Source organism: Populus alba, chromosome 18, assembly GCF_005239225.2.
Source record: "Populus alba chromosome 18, ASM523922v2, whole genome shotgun sequence".
NCBI lineage: Eukaryota > Viridiplantae > Streptophyta > Magnoliopsida > Malpighiales > Salicaceae > Populus > Populus alba.
The window spans coordinates 1,208,368-1,233,961 of record NC_133301.1 but is presented as its reverse complement, the minus strand read 5'-3'; the positions used below and the strand labels follow the sequence as shown (position 1 = coordinate 1,233,961).

Here is a 25,594-nt window from a genome sequence, read left to right as displayed (position 1 = left end):
AATATTTTTTTATATATTTGAATTATTTTAATATGTTAATTTTAAAAATAAAAAAAATATCATTTTAATATATTTCTAAATAAAAATTATTTTAAATTAATTATAACTACACTCTCAAACACTCAAGTCGCTTGTATTATTACTAAATTTATAATATTTTAAAAGATCAGTGCACAAAGAGGAGCAATGCTTGGTAGTTTTTCCAGTTTCGTGGAATGAATACTGAGATGCCTTTAAGGGCCCGGGTATCCACCATGAAAATTATTTAATCAGCCAATTTCATATAAATTAATCAAAGAAATTTGATACTATTATGTCTTTGATTTCTCAATTGTTTTATGATGAAATTTAATTAGTAGAAGAAACATATTATTATTTTTTTATATAGAAAAGAGAGAACGCTATCTATCTTCGTTAAACGGTATCTCACTTTCTCCTGGCATCACTTCTACTATATTTAAATCTTCTTCTTCTTTTTTTTGAAAAAAAGTGTCCAAGTATGTTTTTCGGGAGAGCCCTCAACATTTTTCAGATTTTTGAGAGGATTTTTTTTTTTTTTACATAGCTCATTCCCGTAATGTTTTATGCTCATCTTGATGCTTGATTCGTAGCTCTAATTAATTTTCATTTTTAATGTCAAATATGTACTGATGATATTCTTCTCTCCTTCCACTTGAAGCAACTTGGAGTTGAAATTGGCATGCCCCAAACTTTTATTCTTCAACTTAAATAGTGTATATATCACCTTTACTTGATCCACAAAGTACAAACGTTAGAGATCGTCAGATTCCACATACACTTTTCCTTCTCCTAATCATCATGGTTTATGTCCTAATAAGGGTTTCCTCATCATTAATGACATGTCTATATTTACCCACAAGGTTCAACATTAAGTGATTAAGATTTGTGAAGAAAACAAAAGTGATTAAGTTTTAAGAACCGATGATTTCATGTCCCATATTTGAATCACATGAGATACATAGCTTGTGAATTTCTGGTCTTTATGCACCATAAAAAAATGGAGCTTCTTCCATTTGATAGGGTAGACCATTAATGACCACCTGATATAATATATAGCAGACGTGCCTTGGCATGGCTAGTTCTAAGCTAAGAGAGACTAGTTGTGGTGCTTCCACAAAGAGATTCACAAAAATCTTACTCTCCACAATCAATACATGCTAGCTATTCTAGAAAATTAAGGGGGATTTTTATTGAATCTTGCTTGCATCCGATGAGACTACTAATTATAGGTCAAGATAATTCCCTCTATTTTTTTACCCTAATAATCATTTTCTAAACACATATTGGATGTGCTAGAAGTAGTGGTAATAAAGTGACATCCTTCTTATGTCGGGCCCTCCATGATTTCAAGTTAATTCATCAGTGGCTTGATCAAGTTCATAGCTCCTCTATTTGTTTATACTGCAACAATTATTTGAAGTCACTAAAACCTAAAGAGAAGAGATCTTCTAATAATATCATTTCCCATCATGACAAGAATTGTAATTGTTACTATTATATACTATTAGACAACATTGAATTAAGCTAGCTATTAGTAGTGGATGAGGCACTTGGATTGGGCCAAATTCACTGCATTACAGTCTCTAATCAAAAGATTTTGCCTCCAAACTAATCTCATACTTAACGAAAAGAGGCTCCATCAAAGACTTGCTGCTGGAATCTTCTGTCACAACACATAAAATGGGAGAACAAGCACTTATTCCCCCACTTGGGGTGGATCTATGACGTATTTAGAGCTCCATTTATTTACACATTAAATTATCTTTTCTATGTTCTCTGCAGATAAGGGTACTGCCCAGATAGTGTCCCACATATATCCACTTGAAGATATGTCTATATACGTGCCTTCATGTATAGGTGGATACGCACATACTCTTGTAGGCCAAATCTTTGAGTTGGCAATAAGTCCCGTCTTTTTTTATTTTCAGTATTCCCGTTGGAGTGATGAGCAATGACATTAACATGACAGTATTGTTGATTCATGCATGTGCCTCACTATAGTTCATAACCCATATAGATGAATATTGAAGAGGAATAGTTAGGTAAATATTTTGGACTTTTATTCTCATTAATTGAAATGAACTTTAATTAGGCATTAGAGCCTTCAAACCAGAGATAACAGCTTCAGATTTGGTGGATTTTTTAGATAATTTATTCACTGATTATTGGGTATTAAACAAACTATCCATATTTGGATGGATATGTTCATAATAAAATATTTATTATGTAATATACTTGTACAAATTCACTACCCGTGCATAGTATAGCAGCATTTTAAACTGAAGTAGTTGAAATTGATTGTGGAATCGACATGAACCTAGCTAGAATGATCATAGGGACTTATCCATACTGCGTGAGATTGTTTCCATACGTACAAATGGCTAAAGAACAATGGCATCAAATCTTTAGACATAAACGTAAGTTATTCCCGTATTCAGACAACAAAAAGTGCAGCTTATAGAGTGCCCCCCCCCCCCCCCCAGCACACACACACAAACACTTATAGGTGGCTATGTTGCAAGCCTTTATACATCACGGACCCTACTGTGCTATTGCTATCCGAACAAAGCTTCTCCCCACTTCCCCATGCTAGAAGCTAGAAGCTAGAGCTAGTGGATCGAGCATTTCCACATTTTACCTTCCCCTACGTTTAAATTAAGAATATTTTTTTGTATGGGGATAAAGGGATAGAAAATCACTCTTTGATTATGTTCTATAGAACTTTTGGAAGAGGGAGAAGTTTTAAGGGGGTTAGCATTAAGAAAAAAAAAAAAAAAAACAAACGTTAAACTAACTTGTGAGATGGGGGGTAAAGGTTTTTCAAGGAGAAAAAAATGTTGGACTTGGGCTTGTTTTTCCTCTGTCGACACGAGTGGTTTTGTTTTTCAATTTTATCTTGAGAAAACGCTTGACAATTGATTTGTAGTAAAATTATACTCATAAACTAGGGTTTTTTTTCTATCTACGAAAGAAAACTAGATGATATCTTGGAGACCAACCAATTCACAAGTGGCTGCCGAAGCATCATGGTGGTTTGGGGGTTAAAAAAGAGATGGAAACTTGGTTGGAACCTTGCCTTGTGAAAAGTATTTATAGTGCTTTGACCAATGAAAACAGTTGTTAAGGCATCCTAGCAAACATATACTAGGGCCTTGTTTGTTTTCTGAAAAGTAGTTTCTGGAAAATTATTTTTCAAATTTTCCTGTGTTTGTTTGTCATTAGGAAAGTTGGTCAACGGAAAACACTTTCCAGTCAATTTTAGTCAAAAAAAAAAAATTGACTTGGTTTTCAGAAAAGTGTTTTCCTTTTACCTGTGTTTGTTTTTCGGAAAGTGGTTTCCGGGAAAGCACTTTCCAAATTTTCTTGTGTTTGTTTGCCAGTAGAAAAGTTGGTCAATGGAAAACACTTTCCAGTAAAAGAAAAATTTGGCTTGGTTTTCAGGAAAGTGTTTTCCTGAAAAATTTGAGGGGAAAACACTTTCTGGAAGTTATGAAAAATTTAGAAATGTCATTATTTGCTGATTATATCAAATTTGATCCTCAAACTTTTGATTGCTATATATATTTTGTTTTGAATATTTATTTTTCAATTTCTTTTCTTAAAATTTTATTTTTATATTAACTTTGGTCCTTATTTTTATAATTGCTATTTGCTTTTTTCTTATCATTTTTTTATTGAAATTTTTTATTTATCAAATTTGATTCTCATTCTTTTGATTGTTACTTATTTTATTTCAAATAATTTATGAAATGTTGATTATTATTATTTTAATTTCTTCATTTTTTTTTAATTTTTTAGATTTGATCCCTATTATTTTGATTATTATTTGTTTTATTTGAGATAATTTATGAAATTATATTTTTTTTTTCAATTTCATTCTCATTCAACTTTTTAATTTGTAAGATTTGTTCCTTATTATTTTAATAAACTTGAGAAAAATAAAATATTAATAAGTTATTTTCCAGCTCATTTTCCATGACATAACCAAACACTAGAAAATGTTTTCCAGTTCATTTTTCATAACACTACCAAATATCGGAAAATACTTTTCCAGAATTCACTTTTCCGGAATTCACTTTTCAAAAAAAATTCACTTTACTGCAAACAAACGGAGCCTAGTTTTGTCCAGCAGCGCACCTGTATTTTAGAGCATCGATCTAGCCCCAAATGTCTTCTCTGTAGACTTTCTGCCCCATGCTCACGCCCCCCTTCTCTTAGCTTCCTTGCTGTGCCGCAACTGGTCGATATCTATTAGCTTCGACACTGGGAGACTTGATCACTCTATTTGTGGCTAGATCTCTCACGGAACTTGTGAAGAAGACCCTTTTGATGCAGGACATTGAAGAACATAAATCCTTGGAAAACAAAATACCAGTCATAATAACGATGCAGTCTTGTACTCATCATCGATCCTTGCATTTAACCTCTAAAAGGGACAGATCATATATACTTCTTAATTATCCACGAGTTGTAATGTGTTCCGAGTTTCTCAGATGGAATACCCTCGGTGCCTCCATAACAGTCATAAAACAGGCTTGCACAAGAAAACCAAGAAATTATTAACACCATGGTGAACAATAACTCCATAGCCACTGAGAGTTGGCCCCTTACCTTACCATATCCACTTCATCACCTTGACCACCAGCTTCAACCATTCGGTTTCTTGGCATTACACCTAGGTCAATACATACTCGAACCAAAGCCAAGTTGAGTGACCTACGTGGTCCAGTACTAGTCTTGTTCTTGATACCTGCACTGCTAGATGCCAACAAAAACAAGTACACATACATTCATAAAACAGTTTATGTGAGCTCAAAATAATCCTTTCTTTTCAATTTGTCTCCGTGTCTTTGTATACGGCAAACAAATTCACGAGGATCCACCAAGAACATGCAATGCAAGAGGCATTGGAAACTAGAACACGAACTAAGATTCAAGCTGAGCCCCCCCCCCAAGGAATGGATGCCAACAAATCTGACAACCTGTTTAGAATAATATGATAAACACAGCACAGCAAAAAATATTTATAAAACTCAAACACGGATGGATACATGATCAATATATCAGTTATTTACACTCTCCTGTGGAATGTTATTTGATTCAGTATTCAGTTAAATGATTCAGCATCAAATACAGATTTTTTGATACAAACCCATTTCCGAGATCACCAAATAACATCCGAACAAGATGAAGACCAAGCCCAGTTCCAGTCTTAGTCAATCTTACTATATATATATTTCCCGGAGCACAAAGCATTTTAAGCCCAAACCCAGTCCCAGTCAGTCTTATTACATTTCCTATTTCCTAACCCAAACGCAAAATTTCACATGCCTTGGTCGATATCTAATATCTTTCGATGGTTGAATTAGATCACGGGTCAATCATATTACAGATAATTTTGATATAATGATATCAAAAATAAAAAAATATAAAAAACATCATAAGTGTATATTTAATACTATAGAAACTTGTACAGATGCGGGCTTGAAGCTGTCAACTTTCCCTGGATTGGTTATGTCATTTATTCATAGGTCTGATTGTATACTATCCAGCATGCACAGTCACTTGTTATATCCTATGCCTCCTTCAGCACTCTGCCATTGCTAATAGAAATATTCACAAAATTATCAGAGGTATCGATTTGCTATACGGGTCGAAGTTATCTGCAATTTTTGTTTTGTTGTCAGTATCTTCTCCCTCTGCACCTATCCCCGTTGTTATTATGCTTTATATTTTTATACTTGCTGTGTGTCAATATATATGTTTGCTTCTTCTTAATTCGTAAAATGAATATCATTTAACTGAATTAATTTCTTACCTTCTTCCTCGGTCTAAGAGGCAATATTGTGTCTCTCTTTCATATCTACATGTTTTTTTTTGAAAAATCTTATCACTCAAGATATAAATAATTTTTACTACAAAACGAATAAAACAAAACCAGCATAAAAAAAGTTGATGTGAACTTGCAAAACGAACTCAAGTTGTGAAAATTTGATAAAATATAAAATAAACATTTGACAAATCCCAAATATACTCGTATTGATGTCTATAAATTGATGCTGTCCAAAATTTAGTGGCGACAAACATGGGCAAGATAGCGGGTTGGAAGGTTCAACAACAGCAAAACAGAGACGAAGGAGCAGAGAAGAGGAGGGAAGAGCAGCAGTTTTCTGTTTTCTGAGGCTCAGCATTACATGATGAAACGTCTGTACAGACCTGAGGAACTTGGCAGAGATCATGATTTTCCGGAAACTGTAGTCCTCTCCGTAGTTTACCCCTCTAATTACAGAAGAGTTTCAGAGACCCATCTCCCCCAGCCCTTGTAGATACGGGTGATTGTTGTGATATGTTGAACTCTCCAGAAATCTTCACCACGGTATCTCTCTATTGTCTTGATGAATGTTGAAGGCATATACCACAGAACCAGGTCTTCTATATTTTTCAGGTTTTCAATCCCATCCGGCACGGTTTCTAGCACCGTGCATGCTGTAATGTCTAGCCTCTCTAACCCAGGCATCGATCCTTTTGCTATTCTGATGCTCCGCAATCTCTCCAGTTCATGGAGACCTAGCTTCTTCAGCTTTGAAAATCCACTAGGATCACAACACAGTTCTTCCCCTGCATAAGCTTGACGGAGTTCAAGCACCACCAAACTAGGCAATTTCTGGAGGGCCTTGAGAGGATCACTTTTCAGATTAGAATATTGAAGCACTAGCTTGGAAATATACTGGAGTGAAGCTATCCATCCTGGTAAAGCCGGAAGACTACATTTGAGATATAGTCGTTGGAGATATTTTGGAGGAGATGAAAGAGAGTCAAATTGTAAGGATTCAGTATTGTTTAGTGAAACAAGATACAATGCAGTAAGGTGTTTCAACCTGTCCAAAGTATAACACAGATCCATTCCCTGCTCTTCTCTTAGCTTTAAAATGCCCAGCCTTCTCAACGAAGTTAGCTTTCCCAACTCCCTGACTAACTCATAATCTTCATTCACTTCGACGCTTCCCAATTTCTGCAGGCTCGTCAATCTTCCAATTCCTGATGGAACTCTCATTCCATGAGTGTCTGGGAAGAACAATGATGACTGGAAACTGTGTCGATAGTTACGGAGCTGGCAAAGACATGTCAATTGTGTTGTGTGATCCCAGCAGGCAAAGAAGATACAAAAGTCCTTTTCAAATCAAGTATTTCCAAGTACTTGAGCTTCCTTATGGACTCTGGAAGCTCCCTTATCATGGTCCATCTCAAACTCAAGTATCTCAAATGAATCAGTTCAATCAATTCAGGTAGGAAGCTGGAAAGGGGAGCTCGATCTAAATTCAATACTCTCAGCAGCTTGTAATTGCGAAAACCATGCTCAAAAGAATGATGTGAAGAGAAAGACAACAAAGACCACAGATAAGGAAATCTCATATCTGATTGTACTTCCCCAGAGTTTTCATGGATTGATAGACGCCGAACTTTCTCATTCCTGCCGATTCTTGTTCCGTTTGCTATCATAACAAAAGATTCTTCCCTGGATTTCATTTGAATGATTTCTCGCATTAGATCATGAACACGACATGTCTTGACCCTATTAAAATAATTCATCTCCACCACTTGGATCAAACTCCTATTCACGAGTTCATTAAGGTATTCCTCTGCTACTTCCTCCATTGTAAAGCCTGGCTTCTCTTCCACAAACCTTTCAACTATCCATAACCGGATCATCTTCATTCTTTTTATCAAATAGTCCTCTGGAAATACACTTAAATACAAATAACACTGCTTGAGGTAGTAAGGAAGATCATCATAACTTAGTTGAAGTATTCTACGTAGACTCTCAAGGTCGTTGTTACTTTTCAATTCTGTAGCTAGGCAGTCATGGACTTTCTTCCATTCCAAACCTTCATTTTTCTTCTTCGACAGAAGGCCTCCTATTGCTACGATTGCAAGTGGCAGTCCCTCACACTTCCTTAAGATATTTCGAGACATCTCTTCCAGTTCTGGAGGGCATACAGCCTTATGTTCCCCTCTAAAGGCTTTCATACAAAAGAGGGTCCAAGCTTCATTTTCTGGTAAAGCTTGGAGTTCATAAACATGACTAGTGTTCTCTATAGATTCAGCCAAGTTACTTAAACGTGTAGTGAAGATAATTCTACTACCACAGTTACAATCAGGAAATGCATACCTTATTGTTTCCCAAGCGTTTACAGTCCATACATCATCCAGAACAATGACATACCTCCTTTTCCATAGATAATTTCTTAGAGCATCAATTAATTGGAGGTCAGTCATTGATTGCAAATTATCCGGAACAGGTTCGTTTGCTGTCACCAGAAACCCCTGCAGAGCAACTCGTAGTAGCTCCGTGGCTGCAAATGATTTGGAAACTGTAACCCAAGAATGGGCATCAAAGCTTCTTCTGATGGGGTGGCTGTCATAGACTTTCTTCACGAGGGTTGTTTTTCCCAACCCACCCATTCCAACCACAGAGATACTGGAGAGCTTTTCTTCTCCTTCTACAAGCCACGAAACCAGTAGATGTTTTGGGTTCTCAATTCCCACGACATCAGCTTCATCTAAGTAAAGAGCAGCTAAACGGGGAGCATGCCATTTCTCTACGGTAGCACTGGAGGTTGATGGCATGTCTATCCTATTCAAAGAAAATGCATTTCTTCTCTCTGAAATGGCTCTCACCCTTGCTTTAATGCTTTGTAACTGGACGGCCAGCCGGTGCCGCGCACTTAATTTACGGATGGAACGACATGAATTGCGAAGATAATGGGTAAAACCACTCCCGGGAGATGGAGCAAACCGGAGCATGAACTCTTCAAGAATGTCCTCAGCATCATAAGCCACATCTCTCACTTGTTTGACCCAGGCTCTCAGTCCTTGATCACTCTCACTCCTTTCTTCCGCATCCTGAAGGAAAGATTTCATGCTGTACAAATCATCCTGTAGTTCAACGATTCCCCCTCTAACTCCTCCCAAGAACCGTGTTTCTTCCGCTACAAAGGAAGCCAGTTTCTCGAGCACCACCTGCACTGCGATCATGGCCATGGCTTCTTGCTCCAGAATCACCAATCCTGATCTCTTTTCTCTCGCCAAAAATTAAGGCCTCACATATGTGGCTGTTTTGTAGATGCGGGTGTGGTTAAACTGCAGCCACAATTTTTAACTTTTTCCTACCATAATTTTTTAATAGTAGATCCCATCATTAATTGTGATATAACAACAGTGATAAGAAGCTAGCTACTTCTTGTGATAAAAAAAAAAAAAAAAAAAAAAAAATAGATAAATGCTAACCATCTAAGTGATAGTCCAGTGATAAGAGTTTGGGATTAAGAGATTTGCTTTCTCTGTGGTCTCATGTTCAAGCCCTACATTGCTCATATGATGGCCACTGGAGGCTTACATAGTCGTTAACTTCAGGGCCCGTGGGATTAGTCGAGGTGCGCGCAAGCTGGTCCGGACACCCACGTTAAACTAAAAAAAAAAAAAAATAGATAAATACTCCATTGTTCATCTATTTTTTTCAATAAAATGCTTCACTGTTTGGCCGGACTGATCCAATTTAAAAATTAAAAATATATTAAATTAAGTTTGATCCAACAAAATAAAATTAAAAAAAATTATTTTTAATTATGTTTTATTTAAAAAATTAGTGTTAAACATTATTCAATGATTATATAAATTAGATGAAGATTGTTTGATGACGCTGCATTTACAGAATTTGATCGCAATCTCAATTTTGTTCCTGATTGTATTTTACCTGATGTTGTTGTGCTCTTAAAATTTTTGTAAAAAACTGTAATCCTTGTCGAATATATTTCATACGTGATGGAAATGTGGATAGTTTAATGGAATAATAAAAAAATATTTTATATAAAGTATTATTTATTTCATAATGTAATAGCAATAGTTAAATCTACAATATTTAAATTAAAAACCATCGATATTAATATATATATATATATATATTAATTATTTTATAACCTCAATTTTAAAAGTATTCTTAACCAAACACATTAAATTACTTTTTGTTCAATCTCAATTTCAATCACAATTTTAACCAAACACCTAATTTTTCAAACCAATCTTAACTAAAAGTACTTTTTATAAAATAATTTTTTTCAAATCACAGTTACAATAACTACTATAATACCAAATACACTAGAGATAATATATATATAATAGTTTTTTTGTTGGTTTTTTCATAGAATAATAACTAATATATCTTTTGAGGCAAAAAAATTTAATGCACAGTAGTTAGGAGCATTTTTTACCTATTTTCTTTTAAAAATTATGGTAATATAACTAAAATACCATTGAATTCAGATATAGTAAAACAACTCTATTGTCACATCACATGTGATAGCGCTTGTGTAGTTTTGATTATTTTTTAAAATATTTTTTATTTAAAAATATATTAAAATAATATATTTTTAAAATTAATTTTAAAATCAGTATATCAAATTAATTTAAAAATATCAAAAAAATATTAATTTGAAAAAAAAAAAATTTATTTAAATTTTTAAAAAATATTTTTGAAACACAAAAACAAATAAGGTAATTTCATTTTATATCTCGTGAATGTTTATTGTTAAAATTATTTTTTAAATTATTTTTACTTGAAAAAAAAATCAAATTAGTATTTTTAGATAATTATAATATGATAATATTAAAAATAAAAAATATTATTTTAATACTAAGTGTATATTTAATACCATAGAAAATAATACAATACTAATATCATACTTTATAATACTACATTGCTAATTGTTAAATATTAGTACGGCGGTTGTGGTTTGGAAAGATATTTTTTTTTTTAAAAATTATAAATTATAGTTTTGATGAAATTAGATTTAGACTATAATTTAAATGAAAAAAAAGAAGAGAAAATCGAATAACTTTTAAAATTATAATCACTATTAAAACAGCTCCGATCACATTTCATCACAATGCCAAATGGACGCAGGCAGACATGTTGTCGTTTGTCCTTTATTTTTCAATCAAACTACCGATTCTCGTAAAAAAAAAAAAAATGACATAAATTGAAGGTTGACGTCAAGCCACATATGCACCAAGACCTGCCTCCATCAAGCGCCATGTGTTCTCTTTCGCCTTGGAAGTTGGACCGTGTTCTGTTTTTGGTAGCGAAGGAAGAAGGAGAAAAACTGAAGCCGATCCTTCAAGAACCCAAAACTCTCTTATGATCAAATCACCAAAATGACTCCTCTTGCTTCACGTTTGATCCAATCAAGAACTTCCCTCTCCAAATTATAGTACGTTTCGTTTCCTTTCTTGGGTATTTTTTTCTTCTCCTGCTATGTCAAGAATTATTTATATTGATAAGTACGTAAAATTTATTTTTGTGATTTATTTTCTATTTAGGGAAAAAATGGGCTCTTTCTTTAATATTGCGTGACATTGATTTCTTGTAAGATTACATTGTGTTATTTACTTGTCACTTGAAGGGAATTTTAAGAGTTAGTGATTTCCTTAAAGACATGGGGTGCTTTTGATTTGAGAATTGTATGATTGTGAGTGTTTAGAAGCTTCTCTTTTTATTGGAAAATGCCAAAAATGAAAAAACAAAGGGGATGTTTTGGGAATTGGCAATGATCCTTGGGGCTTTTCTTCTTTTATTTGCATGCATATATTTTGCGAATGGAATAATTGATGGCAACTGAATGTATGATTTTGTTGTGTTACCAAATGTGAAGGTGTTGCATTTTCTGATTAGTTTTTTTTTTTGAATAAGTACAATTGCCGCATCAAGAAATGGGAGATATCTATCAACAGATTCTAATAAGGTTGATGAACCCTTTAAAGTTGAGGAGGCTGAGACAGTGAATGTACCTCCATCCTCGACAGAGAAGGTATGCTGGATAATGAACCATAGTTGGCGCTTTTGATATCTTCTAGTTTCTTGTTTTGCATGTTTTGATTGATATGCTAGCCAATGCAGTTGCTTGTATTGGGTGGAAATGGATTTGTTGGTTCTCATATCTGCAAAGAAGCTGTAGATCGTGGCTTAACTGTTGCTAGCCTGAGCAGGTATTGTGATCCTCTAAAGCTGTAATTTTTTTTATTGATAGTTGGTTATTCTCAGTTGATGTCTAATTGTTCATGTTCCTTTCAGGTCTGGCAGGCCATTGATACATGATTCATGGGTTAGCAATGTGATTTGGCATCAAGGTTTGCATTGTTCTATGGTGCTTTCTTTTTCTCTCCATGCTTTTGATGTCTTGATGCCTGTAAACTTTTGTTTCTAACAGTCTTCTTTATCTAGGAAGCCTACTCTCATCTTATTCATGGACGGAAGCTCTAAATGGGGTCACCTCTGTTGTATGTGATCTCCTCACTTTTCCACCAAAATAACATTTTTTTTCGTGTGCGCGCACATGTGTGCAACGGTGGTTTTGCTACACAGGATGTGATTCTTCTTCTTCTCTTTTAATGAGTGATTGCTCTTTTCTGCTAATTTGCATTTGCTTTCTAGATTTCTTGTGTAGGTGGTTTTGGTTCACAGTCTTATATGTATAAGATTAATGGAACTGCAAATATTAATGCAATTAGAGCTGCTTCAGAAAAAGGTATACTTAAAGGAAGCTAAGTTTTTTCTGCTGTTTATTTATATAGTTTGTTCTTGCGGCCTTGTGGTGATTCATAACTGATGACTTTTGCCTAAGTGTTGGAAAGCTGTTCCAAATAGAAGCCCTCAGAGGCTTAAGTCTGTTTCACAGTTGTTGTAACAGGGAATCCTAGTTCACTTGAAGTTGCTCCACCCATTGTTAGAATTTTCTTTGAGAATGGATCCTTTATGATGAATCTTCTCATATTTTGGAGTTACGAATAAATTAGGTATTCTAATGGTCATAGATGTCATGCAAAGTTGTGGTTGTGTGGATATTTGTGAATAAGCGAAGGAGAGAATTTTAGGCACTGTGTTTCTTTCTCAATTTCTTATTGTTAGTTATTTCTTCAATCATCAAGGAAGCAAATTCTAGAAGGCATTTTGATCTAGCATGGTCTTTGTTTTTTCATTTCATAGTACATCTGCAATCTAACAGCATGCTGTGTTACACTGATAGCAAAAGAAAAATTTTCAAGTTTTGTGAAATTTTATATCCTTTTACATGTTTTTGGTCCCACCAATAAGTAAACTGTTAGAGGGTAGGTGGTTCCATTTCTACCATTACCTTGTTCTTTTTGGTTTCGGTGAGGGGATGTTGTTGAACTCATAAATACCCTGGGAACTTGCATGTGGCCTACCAGCTGAGCTACCCCCCAATGTTTATTTATTTTAGTGGATTGGATTTGATAGTTGACTGCTTATTTGCTATAGGTGTTAAAAGATTTGTTTACATCTCTTCTGCCGACTTTGGCTTGGCCAATTACTTGCTGCAAGGATATTACGAGGGAAAGGTACTATTTTCATTACTTGCTGTCGAATCATGTCACTTTAATGCGAATGTCTGGCATGGCACATCTACATCTTCTGTTTTCTGGAAACAAAGACTGTTTTCTAAAGCTTCAAAAAAAAAAAAAAAACTAGTTTGTATTATACATAGATTCAGTTTGATTTCTGTAACACATATTTTGATACTAAATAGTTATATCACAAGAAGAATCAAAACTTTCAAGTGTTGTCATGATATTTACTTTTCCCCTTTCTTATCAGTCTTACCTCATTAAGCATTTTACTTGTGGTTTGTTTGAAGTAGAAAGCTGCTGAAACAGAGTTATTGACCAAGTTTGCATACGGAGGTAAAATTTTTCCTTTTCATTCTTGTTACTTGTACTCTTTCTATTCCTGTCATAGAGCTGTCCTAAAACTTTTGGATCTGGAAAGTGGTAAAATTTCCTTCAGGTGAAATGCTATTATGATTTATTGATTTCATCCTTCATATCTTGGTACTCTTTTTGTTGTATTTGATTTTCAAAAATCTTGTAGTTTAGAATACCAGTGTTTGTATTGATTAGTAATGTAGATATATGTCTCCCTTGTATCTGACAGCATATTAATATTGTATGTTATGGATTATAGTAACTCCAAATCTGATGAAATGTTTCATGTTTCCTTGTTTAGGAGTGATTCTCAGGCCTGGGTTTATTTATGGAACTCGCAATGTTGGAAGTGTTAAGTTACCTCTAGGTGTGATTGGTTCTCCATTGGAGATGGTAAGTTCTGGTGCTTCCTTCTCGTATATTTATCTAGATTACTAGGTTATCCCAAACTACACTTGAATGATATATATCCATGCTGCAGCTCTTGGCAGCTTTAGGTTTGCGAAACAACGGCATACCCTGCGATGAATTTTCAAATTCTCAATATTATTGGTCCTCATCTATGCATCTTGCAATTTTTTCCTAGTTTTAGGTCTTTAAGCACCTATGCAGACTAGTTCTTAGAACTCTTAAAGGGAATAAAAGGAGGTTGCAAGTTTGTCTATAGGAGCATTCTAAGATTGCAGTCACCAGAAATTAAGTTTCAAGGAGTGTTATGTGGCCATTTTATCATTTACATGGGAGAAATGCATGAAAATGTGATATGGAGGATTTGTAAGCTACTGTATTCAATCCTGTTATTTGGAGGTTCATTGTAATTTATGAATTGCAACCCCGCTGCAGGTTCTTCAACATGCAAAACCACTCAAACAGCTTCCCCTTGTTGGGCCCTTGTTCACCCCCCCTGTCAATGTTACTGCTGTTGCTAAAGTTGCAGTAAGGGCAGCAACCGATCCAGTTTTCCCTCCAGGCATCGTAGACGTTTACGGAATACAGCGGTATAGCCAGCAAGGGGCAGCATAGATTTGTTGATCTCTCTCTCCCTCGCTCGTGTTTACCCACCAAATATAGAGCCCGTTCATGAATATGAAGATTTCATTTGTTTTCTTCTTTGTAAATTCTCAAGATGTTAGCTGTTGGACTTGTAATATTTGGTGAACTGGAAACGAAGCAAGCATCAACGATGAAATAAAATCTGAAATCACAGAATAATGTCATCAATTCCCTAGTGCAAGATGAATCAGTTCTTGGATGATCGCTTTGTATTATCACCTTTGCTGATGCTCTCTTCTCTAAAGTGCTCAGGGCTGCATTCCTAGAAATTCTGCAAGTTCTTTGATTGCTATGTGCTCCAGCCATTTAAATTTATCTATTAAAACTATACTGTTCGTATTAATTAATAGTTATATTAAAGTTAGTATGATTTATAAAAAATATAAGTAGAACTGAAAATCATATCGATTTTAATATTAATATGTGATTTAATTTAAATTGATGAAGTGCGAGTGAACAATATTCCTTGAATATTTCCAATTCATTTTTACTTAATAGTTATGAAATATTTTGAAAAAAATATATTGGGTAATGGCTTGGGTGGGTTACTCGGCTTCACATTTCAAGATTTTTTTTAAATATTAAAATAATATATATATATATATATATTTTTTTTTAAAAGTTAAATTGAATTTTTTAAAAGTAGGGTAAGTCACCCGTTTTAATTATAAATCTAGCTCGGGTCAATTCCTGTGTTAGCATGTAACCGGGTTGACTCCTCAGCCCGGTACCCGGACTCATATTGCCACTGTAAGAATAAATATTCGGCTGTTAAGGGAGAAAAAAAGTCAATATTGGTTCTTATAAGAGGCCAAAAGGGCCAGAACAGATAAATTTGCGAAATTTACCGGCAAGACAGAGAGGCTGAATTCGAGCATACAAAATCAAAGAAGCAAAAGAAATCGGGAATCAGAGAGAACAATGAACAACACGAGCAGCAGTAACAGTCAGCAACAGCAGCAATCAAGTGAAGCAAGGCACGATGATGATGCCGCTCTCACTGAATTCCTCGCTTCTTTAATGGATTACACTCCCACTGTGAACCTCCGCCTCCACAAATTCCATCTTTTTTTAGCTTAAATTTCTTTTTTTTCTTAATTATTTTTGACACTGTGATGATTTTGGTGGTTCAGATTCCTGATGAATTAGTGGAGCATTACTTGGCTAAAAGTGGGTTTCAATGTCCTGATGTCAGATTGTAGGTACCCTTTTCTTTTTGTTCCAAAAAAAGCATAAATTAATTGGTTATTGTTGCAGCTGAAATGGGTTTGTTTTTGAATTTAAAATAATGGGTCGTGTTTTAATTAATGTGGTTTGTTTTAGGGATTTGGATTTTTTTTTTTTGACGTTTATGGGGTTTTTTGTTTCCTATTTTTTTTGCAGGGTTAGATTAGTAGCTGTTGCGACACAGAAGTTTGTTGCAGATGTTGCAACTGATGCTCTTCAGTATGTATCTGTTCAGTGTTTTTGGTTTTGATTTTAATGGATTTTAGCATTTTTATTGATTTTGATGTGTGTGTGTGGGGTGGTGGAATGGGGGAGGGGGTTAGGGTTTTTGAAGTGGAAGATCATGTCTAGGGTTCGAGCTGAAGATGGTGGCAACTGTATAGAACTATTATCTTTTTTGGGGAAATGTTAAGTAAATTATCTTGTTGCATGCTGAGATTCTGGACTTGACCCAACTTGCTAGTTCCTGGTTAAATTTGTGGTTAGAAGCTCTTGTAAAATATGATCTGTGGTATAAAAAGCATGGAATGGAAATGGTTAATTTTTTTTTTCTGAGTGCTGACAGCTGATTCAACATCTGAACTAGGAGTTAATTGAATTGTAAAGTTTCTCTGTGTTCACCAAAGGGATTGTTTAAAAGATTTCAATGTCCAAGTGATAGTGTCGTTAACGTTATGCATCGGTGCTGTAGGCAATGCAAAGCACGGCCGGCACCAGTAGTTAAAGACAAAAGGGACAAGCAGCAAAAGGTGCTACAGTAGTCCCATTGCAATCTTATGTTTGTTTATATAGACTGTTTTGCACTGGTCTTAACTTTTTGTGATTACAGGAAAAGCGCCTAATTTTGACAATGGAGGATCTGTCGAAGGCACTGAGTGAGGTAAGCCCAAAAAATTGTTCTGTCTCACTCTTTGTTTAGGTGGGCTTAGTTTCTATGTTATCCCTTGCCATAATCATATTGTATTTTCTAAGATCTCAGGATGCATGATTCCTGCCTGTGATTTAGAATTTCAGTTAACTTCAACCTGAAAATAGATGAGCATTGTCATTGATTGTTTGGAAAGTCGTGAGAGCTGGAAGATTTGAAAATAATTTTATTGAAATGACTCGGTATGATATCAATCTCATGAGATTCTTTTACCTGCCAACAAAGGACAAGTATCTTCTTCTCTCATTGCTCATTAATGTATGCCCGCCACTTTTGAAGCAATGCTGTTTTTATTTTCCACTTCGACTTGAAGTAGAATAATGGATGCTATTCAACGTATTGATTTTCTTTAACTTTAACTTGACTTATTGGGGTGATTATTTTAGTGGGCAGATAAGAATCCCTTGATTTGCTGTATAATTTATTTCACAGAACTTGTGCATGATAGAGCATAAGAAATGAAAAATGATTTTGAAAAATGCAACATAATGTCTAATGTTAATAGGACATGCATGTAATAACTGTGCAAGGGATAGTCATGTAATTGGCTTCATCTGCTTGAGAAAATTGGGACACTAACTACTAAGGTCTGCACTTAAAATCAGTTCCCACGTCCCATTTCAGTTTTCTTTGTTCTTATCAAATAATGTTGATTCTTTGTTATCATTGAATGAGCAGTATGGTGTAAACGTGAAGCACCAGGAGTATTTTGCTGATAGCCCATCGACTGGGATGGATCCTGCTTCAAGAGAAGAGTGATTTGGGCTAAATTTTTATAATAAGATTGTGAACTTAGTTTTGTATGTCAAGTCCATATACATGTCTGTATCTTCATGATAGCATCACTGCTGGTGCTAGTTTATTATCTCTTTACCTCCGGATTTTCTGTTTCTTCCTAGCTGGTTGATGCTATTCATCTTTAATCTTTGTCCATCTTCAAAAGTAAGAGGGCAAATCCCAGACTTTCCCAACGTATTCTGGAATTACAAGCTCCATCCATAAGTTTTTATGTTTGACAGAAACCCCCTCATGTTTTCAACCCTACCGAGGTTTTTGTCAAATTTATATAGTACAGGTTTGGAAACATGAGGGGGTAGCTGTCAAGCATAAAAGCATTTGGATGATGCTTGTAATTCTGCAAATACTTTAGAGAAGCATTTGTAATTCACCTCACCTCTATTACTAAATTGTGGTTTTTATCAGCTCTCTATAAGTTTTTAGCCTTAAAGTTGCTACCATGCTGTCCCAAGTCGTTTCCCATTCCCTAGCCAACTAGAAACTCTCCAAATTGAGTAGATTCTGATATTTCTATCATGGATGGTGATTAAAATCATAGTTGGACATAGGCTGACTTGAGACCTATCCAATCTAGGGGCTAGACTGGTTCAGGTCAAAGAAAAAATAAAGAAAAAAAACCTGGTCTTTAATCTATTGACATTTTTTTGATTTTTCTTCGAAATTTCAAAAGAAAATATGTTAAACTTGGGATGTTGAAAAGAATAATGCAATGGCATTTACAAAAAAGTTGCTATTTCCGTCTCCCAAATTTTCCCCGTAAACAGTTAACATTTGGGACCATAATTTTTTATCTCTGGATACTGCTCAAACTGTGGATGTAAATCAATAATTTATTATATTTTTTTTTAAAAAAAAAAAATTTATTTTTACTCTTTAATCAATCAGTTATCTAAATTAAAATACAAGTATAATGATCAAGACAATTGATTTCAAGTATGGACTTTGAATAGTTGAAAGTCGACCTGTCACACATCGTTCACAAGCAAGGAAATTTTTTTTTTTTTTTTTTTTTACGTTTCTTCTACTTAGCTTCTAGACTCTCATATCTTCCTTGCAATCACCAGCTACAGCTCGTTTGATTGCCATATCTTGAGAGAAAATTCTGACCCTTGACAAAATGAAAGAATCAAACCCTAGAGAGCAACTGGCCTCCGTCGAAATGCTGGAAGGTGAACTTGAGATAGTGATGTTCCTAGAAAACAAAGGATGCTTCCTCTAGGAGCCTAGTTAAATATATAGATTTGCTTACCCTAATCTTAGTAAGCAGCTTGTCTTGAGTAGTAGACGATAACGCATGCAAGGTTTGATGACTGTTTACCAAGAAGAGAGTTTGAAAGGAAGAGTCTGAGCCATGAACGTGTTTTTTTCTTCATTTGCGAACTCTAATGGTCTTAATCATGCAAACAAGATGAATGACTGACACAAACCTTGTCTTGAATAGTTGACAATAATACGTACAACTTTTTAAGACTGTTTACCAAGAACAAGATTGAAAAGGAAAACTCGAAGCCATGAACGTGTCCTGAAATTTAATTTGTTGACCAATCAATGATCATTAATAAGACGGTATTAAGACTTAACTGAATATTAGCTGAATTGAATTTGGGTTACGTAGGGTAAGATTTTTTTTTGGTTCCAATAAGCAATCTATCTTTATGTAAAAGCTGTTCTTTTGGCTGTAATAGCAAATGTGATGCCAATGTAGTTACAAGCTTGAGTATTCCATGGTCATTAACTACATTTAGTTTGATTCAGTCAAGGTAAACGATGATGAAACGTTGTATCTTTATAGAGCTGTGCCCTTATAAGTAAGAGTCCTTTCCTTTCTAGATTAATCCACGTTGTATCTTAGTTTTCTCATGCTCCTGTTCTTTCCCTGTGTTCATCTGCTCTAGTCATTTTGCTTTTGACTTGTCTGTTGGTTTTCTAATGCAACATATTTTCCATTAGATCCTTGTTAGCCTCCCTTTTTATCTAAAACATATAAGAAAAAGCTAAAATTGTCTTTTAGGCACACAACAAGATGAGAAAAAAGCTTTCAAATCCTGTTCCATCTTTCTTTTCTTTCTTTTTTTGAAGTTTTTCTTCATAGCCATGGGGGTGGCCCAAGACACAACATCTATCCCTGTGAATGTCGGTGTGGTTCTTGACTTGGATGATGTTTTGTATGGAAATATCGGGTTGAGTTGCATCAACATGGCCCTTTCAGACTTCTATGCCAGTCACAGTGACTACAAAACCAGACTGGTCCTCACCACCATAGACTCCAAGAGAGATGTTGTTGGTGCAGCTGCAGCAGGTTCTCTCTGCCCCCTCTCAATTTCATCAGCAGCATGCTCTAATTCTGAATCACTGTTTAATATTTTAGACCTATGATTAACCTTCTTGTGCAACAATAAATGAGGTGATCAACCTGCAAGGCTGCAACCTCTCTTTGTCTGTTCATAGGAATCCACCTAGAAACCCAGGTCTTCACAAGCCACGGCTAGTTGCTTTTAAAAGTCACCTATGTAGGCTGTGTTCTCTCTGTGTTATGATATTGTAGACTAGATATATTCTACTTCACAATGGAGGCGTTAGAACTGGTCCACTTGGTACTTCATCACTCTGCTGCACAAAGATCATTGACTTCACAGAAGTATTTAAAGTTCAAAAGGAAAAGACATGCTACAAAATCTTTGTTTGGGAACTTGTGGTTAGTGTATATAATTCAGTACCACTATATTCTTGACATCAAAATTCTTATCTTATATAAAGCACCACATGCTTTCACTAGAATTTTCCAGCAGTCTTTGTTGATTATGATAGCAAGATATCAATTATAATTGTTCTTTCTTATCCCCTTTTAAAACACAGCCCTGGATTTGATAAAAAATGTGGAAGTGCAAGCAATCATAGGGCCAACTTCATCAATGCAAGCCAGATTTGTTATTGAACTTGGAGAAAAAGCTCAGGTGCCCATCATATCATTTTCGGCATCATGTCCATCTCTTACTTCAATCAGGAGTCCATATTTTTTTCGAGCTACACAAAATGACTCGACTCAAGTGAATGCCATAGCTGCATTAGTTCAAGCCTTTGGATGGAGAGCAGCAGTTCCCATCTACGTTGACAACGAGTATGGAGAGGGAATCATTCCTTATTTGACTGATGCTTTGCAAGCAGTTGATGCTCGTGTCCCTTACCAGAGTGTCATTTCTCCATCAGCCACTGACGATCAAATTGTCAAGGAGCTTTACAAGTTGATGACAATGCAAACTAGAGTTTTCATTGTGCACATGAATCAATATCTTGGCACTCGGCTTTTTGCCAAAGCGAAAGAGATTGGAATGATGAGTGAAGGATATGTTTGGATCATGACTGATGGTCTGACTGCTGATTTATTGAGTGCACCTAATCCTTCTGTCACTGATACAATGCAAGGGGTACTGGGTATTAAACCTCATGTTCCAAGTACAAAAGAGCTCAAAGATTTTCGAGTTCGGTGGAAAAGGAAATTCCAACAAGATAATCCTGACATCATTGATGCTGAGTTGAACATATATGGACTATGGGCATATGATGCTGCAACGGCGTTGGCCTTTGCAGTTGAGAAAATGGAAAATTTTGGCTTCCAAAAGGTAAATGTTTCTAGCAATTCACCAACAGATCTTGCCACTCTTGGAGTCTCTTTAAATGGTCCAAACCTTCTTCAAGCTTTATCAAACACTAGCTTCAAAGGCCTTTCGGGAGATTACCTTTTTGTTGATGGGAAGTTACAAGCATCAGCCTTCCGGATAGTTAATGTGAATGGCAATGGAGGAAGAAAGGTTGGATTCTGGACACCAACGAAAGGACTTGTGCAAACATTGAATTCAACAACAACTAAAAGTATGAATTCGTCTTCTGTGTCTAGTATTTCAAATGTAATATGGCCTGGTGATAACATTGCTGCTCCCAAGGGTTGGGAGATTCCATCAAACGGGAAGAAGTTGAAAATTGGAGTGCCAGTGAAGGATGGCTTCAGTCAGTTTGTGTCAGTGACAAGAGATCCCAGCTCTAACACCACAACAGTCAAGGGATACAGCATAGATGTTTTTGAAGCTGTAGTGGGATCATTGCCTTACGCTCTGCCTTATGAGTACATCCCCTTTGCAAATCCTGATGGAGGAACTGCTGGAAATTATGATAGTCTGGTATATCAAGTGTACTTGCAGGTAAACGTTCTTCATCACCTTGTCTAATTACACTGCAATACATTCAACATAAAATCTGAATCTTGCTTAGGCAGAAAATGGTGAATATCTAATTTCATGGCTACTACCAACAGAACTATGATGCTGTGGTGGGAGATACAACCATCGTCTTCAACAGGTCCTTGTATGTTGATTTTACCTTGCCTTACACGGGAAAGTGGTGTCTCCATGATCGTTCCTATCATAGAAAACAAGAACAAAAATGCATGGGTTTTCTTGAGGCCTTTGACATGGGACCTTTGGGTCACAAGTTTTTGTTTCTTCATTTTCATTGGATTTGTGGTCTGGGTTCTTGAACACAGAATAAATGAAGATTTTCGAGGCCCTCCTTCACATCACATTGGCACTAGCTTTTGGTTTTCCTTCTCAACCATGATTTTCGCTCAACGTAATTTCCTCTCCTCTTTTAAATTTATTGTCTCCTTCTCTAACATATACGTTACTGATATCTCAAGGTTATACTGCAGGGGAGAGAGTGGTTAGCAACCTGTCTAGAGTAGTGCTTATCATATGGTGTTTCGTTGTGCTGATCTTGACACAAAGTTATACTGCCAGTTTAACAAGCCTACTCACCGTCCAGCGGCTACAGCCTAAAGTTACTGATGTAAATGAGCTCATTAAGAAGGGGGAGTATGTTGGCTACCAGGAAGGTTCTTTTGTTCCGGGAATCTTGTTAGAGTTGGGTTTTGACAAGTCAAAGCTCGTGATGTATAATTCAGCTGAAGAATGTGATGAACTTTTCTCCAAAGGAAGTGGAAATGGTGGTATTGCAGCTGCTTTTGATGAAGCACCATATATGAAGCTCTATCTGTCGAAGTATTGCTCCAAATATACCATGATTGATCCCACATTTAAAATGGCTGGTTTTGCCTTTGTAAGTTCACTTCTCTATCTCCATTTTTCTCAGTGGCTCATGTAAGTGCATAGTTTCATATGTCCATATACTTTCAGGTCTTCCCTAAAGGTTCTCCTCTAGTACCTGATGTATCAAGGGCAATTCTAAATGTGACTGAAGAAGATAAAATGAAGCAAATCGCGGATGCGTGGTTTGGAAAAGAAAGCAGTTGTCCAGATTCCAGCACCTTAATTTCATCAAATAGCCTTAGCCTCAAGAGTTTCGGAGGATTATTTTTAATTGCTGGAATAGCTTCCCTTTCAGCTCTATTAATCTTCACAGTCAAGTTTGTTTACCAGGAAAGGAGAGTCTTGAGTCCTGATGATCCCAGAGATTCAATGTGGCGCAGAATACAAAATTTGTTCATAATTTTCAACGAAAGGGACCTAACAGCTCATACATTCAGAAAAAATGAAGTCAATGACAGAAGTGGTATTAATCCGCCTTATGCGGGCGAGCCAAGTCCATTAGCCAATTCAGTCCACACAGAATTTCCTGGAGATCCACCCTCTTCAGAGTGTGATTCAACTCCCAATAGGCAAGAATCTCAAGAGTTCGTAATAGATATCGATCAGTTTAACAACCCATTTGAAGAGAGACGAACAGCTTTTGACATGGCCTGTAGATTACAAAATTGATTGCTTCAAACTTGTGACACGAGTAGGTATAGTGCTTGCAGCGTTGAAAAGTAAATGTACTTGGGGTAAATACTAGAGTGCTGATGATTTGAGTTTGAACATCGGTGCAATGCAGATGGCTTTCAGAACAAATGGATCCGATGACATAGCGAATCCCATGTAATTAGAATGATATCTAGTCTCATCTCACTCTATATTTTATATTTAGATCAAACAATCTTACCTTTGCTTGAACTAGAATAGTCTGCCATTAGCATTATATCTTGATCTTTCTTTTGCATTCATTCCTCTTGAAAGATGTTTCTCATTCCCCTATCAACTTAAGCAGAAGGCCTCGCCATTCATGGTCGATAATTTGCAGTCTGTAACTATATGCCAAAGACAGAATCTGGCACTCTGACAAAAACTGAAACAATCGTTCTATGAGAACAGTGGATATCTATCTGATGCAGGAATCAAGCTTAGAGTGTGTTTGTGAGTGTTTTTCAAAAGTGTTTCTGAAAAATTTTGATTTTTTTTGCTTTGAATGAATATATTTTTGATGTTCTAATATTAAAAATGATTTAAAAAAAATAAAAAAATTATTAATATACTTTTTAAAATAAAAAATACTTTAAAAAATAATCACAACCACATTTCCAAACACATTCTTAATCAGTCAAGCTGGCTACAGGAAATGGGAACCGGACCCTGCATTAAGGACACCCCCCCTGCTGATTATCCTCGTAGGACTATCGTCTTAGTTGTTTCAACGGTAAGGACATCGTCAATCAGGCCATAGGTCGTGCAGCGAGACCTGTTGATATTGGAGCAAAAGGTAGACACAGCAACCTCAATATCAGGCAACCTTGATATAAACGCAGCGAGATATAAGGGAGGCTGATCACTGATTTTGTCATAGATTATTAAGGGCTTTTTTGTTTTATTTTTGATGGTTTGTCTATAATATTTTTGATTTTTGTATCATAATATTCAATTATAAATATTTTTAATTTAATATTAATAAATATTATATAGTAAAACAAATGTATGATATTCCTGATTATGGTGCCAATAAATAAATCAATAAACTAAATTTAAAACAAAATGTATATATATTTTTTAAAATATATTTAATGCTAAATTTATATTTCCCAATAAAAATTCACAGATAAAATAATATATAGTGAAGTACCTTATAAAAACTTGAGGACTTATAAATAAATTCAAAAGGTCGTTAAATGTTTTAGAATTTTCTAATATGAAAAAGGAATTCAGTTGATCAAATATTAAACTAAAAAAAATATGGAGCCAGCTGGGCTGAGGCACAGCCCAACTTTGTTTTTCTTTTTTAATTTTTTTTTATCTTTAAACTGGGTTTAGCCCCGTCACCGGTCAAGCCAGCTACCCGATTGGCTGAGGCATAAAGCATGCGTGAATTTTATTTCACGCGTGCATGAGTGCGAAGGTAATTAAATTACCTTCGCACAGTGTCAATGATGGCAATTCTCGTTCTTCTGTTCCTTTGCTCCTGGGTTTCTCTTAATTTCTCCTGTTCCCCTGTTTTTTGTTTTTGTTCCCTCCTCTCCGTTCTGTTCTTCTTCTGTGTAAGCCCCTTGTGTTTGTTCCCTGTTATTTGTTCGTTCTTCTCTCTGAGAAAAAGCCCCGGTTCCCTCTGTTTTTGTTTTCAGCCTCTCTGTTTGTTTCGTCTGTCTGTCCTCCTTCACCGTTTTTCGTGTTTTTTTGCCTCCCTGGTTAGTGGCCTTCTCTGGGTTTTATAAGGCCAGAGAACGCCTCGAAGCTTGGTAACGGCATGCATCTTGAGAGCGAGGGATTGCAGCCGTGAGACGTGCCCCATGACTGAAACAGTTTTAGTGACTTTACTGCTGAAACGGTTTCTGAAGAAGAAGGCAATGAATATTTTTTTTTTCCTGAAACGGCTCCGTTTTCCCAATTCAAATGGCTATTTTTGATTTGGTCATTGGAGTTTTACAATATTGAAATCAAGCCCCTGAATAAATTATAAATAGACCCCTGAAGTTTA

General features: G+C 35.6%; 3 protein-coding genes and 1 pseudogene across 4 annotated transcripts; 3 read left to right on the top strand and 1 right to left on the bottom strand.

The window, feature by feature from the left end:
- Positions 1-5,965: 5,965 nt before the first annotated feature.
- Positions 5,966-9,166, bottom strand: LOC118051171 (disease resistance protein RPM1-like; annotated as a pseudogene).
- A 1,914-nt stretch (positions 9,167-11,080) lies between these two features.
- LOC118051172 (uncharacterized protein At1g32220, chloroplastic) lies at positions 11,081-15,018 on the top strand. 2 transcript variants are annotated; one of them, XM_035061739.2, is made up of 10 exons: positions 11,081-11,288; positions 11,768-11,885; positions 11,966-12,063; positions 12,149-12,204; positions 12,299-12,354; positions 12,509-12,602; positions 13,355-13,434; positions 13,734-13,776; positions 14,099-14,190; positions 14,641-15,018. In XM_035061739.2, the coding sequence occupies exons 1-10, from the start codon at positions 11,233-11,235 to the stop codon at positions 14,818-14,820; spliced, it is 873 nt and encodes a 290-aa protein (XP_034917630.1). In that variant the 5' UTR covers positions 11,081-11,232; the 3' UTR covers positions 14,821-15,018. The 2 variants fall into 2 exon arrangements, with proteins under 2 accessions (XP_034917630.1, XP_034917631.1); XM_035061740.2 differs by having other exon boundaries at positions 11,083-11,288; positions 11,975-12,063.
- A 610-nt stretch (positions 15,019-15,628) lies between these two features.
- LOC118051174 (transcription initiation factor TFIID subunit 10) lies at positions 15,629-17,897 on the top strand. Its single transcript, XM_035061741.2, has 6 exons — positions 15,629-15,888; positions 15,984-16,048; positions 16,234-16,296; positions 16,769-16,826; positions 16,907-16,957; positions 17,684-17,897. Exons 1-6 carry the CDS (start codon positions 15,772-15,774, stop codon positions 17,762-17,764), a joined length of 435 nt encoding a protein of 144 aa, XP_034917632.1. The 5' UTR covers positions 15,629-15,771; the 3' UTR covers positions 17,765-17,897.
- Positions 17,898-19,449: 1,552 nt separating this feature from the next.
- Positions 19,450-23,749, top strand: LOC118051295 (glutamate receptor 2.8-like). The gene is given in 6 exon segments (XM_073406054.1): positions 19,450-20,102; positions 20,660-21,999; positions 22,113-22,190; positions 22,192-22,426; positions 22,506-22,912; positions 22,990-23,749. Coding segments are annotated over 6 exon segments (2,847 nt in total). The 5' UTR covers positions 19,450-19,897; the 3' UTR covers positions 23,572-23,749.
- The last annotated feature ends 1,845 nt before the right edge of the window (positions 23,750-25,594 follow it).

Coding starts and splice junctions, on each gene's coding strand:
- LOC118051172 (XM_035061739.2), top strand. CDS start 11,233: ATGACTCCTCTTGCTTCACGTTTGATCCAATCAAGAACTTCCCTCTCC. Junction 11,886..11,965: donor CTCCATCCTCGACAGAGAAG/GTATGCTGGATA, acceptor TTGATATGCTAG/CCAATGCAGTTGCTTGTATT. Junction 12,603..13,354: donor TAGAGCTGCTTCAGAAAAAG/GTATACTTAAAG, acceptor TATTTGCTATAG/GTGTTAAAAGATTTGTTTAC.
- LOC118051174 (XM_035061741.2), top strand. CDS start 15,772: ATGAACAACACGAGCAGCAGTAACAGTCAGCAACAGCAGCAATCAAGT. Junction 15,889..15,983: donor TAATGGATTACACTCCCACT/GTGAACCTCCGC, acceptor TTGGTGGTTCAG/ATTCCTGATGAATTAGTGGA. Junction 16,958..17,683: donor TGTCGAAGGCACTGAGTGAG/GTAAGCCCAAAA, acceptor TTGAATGAGCAG/TATGGTGTAAACGTGAAGCA.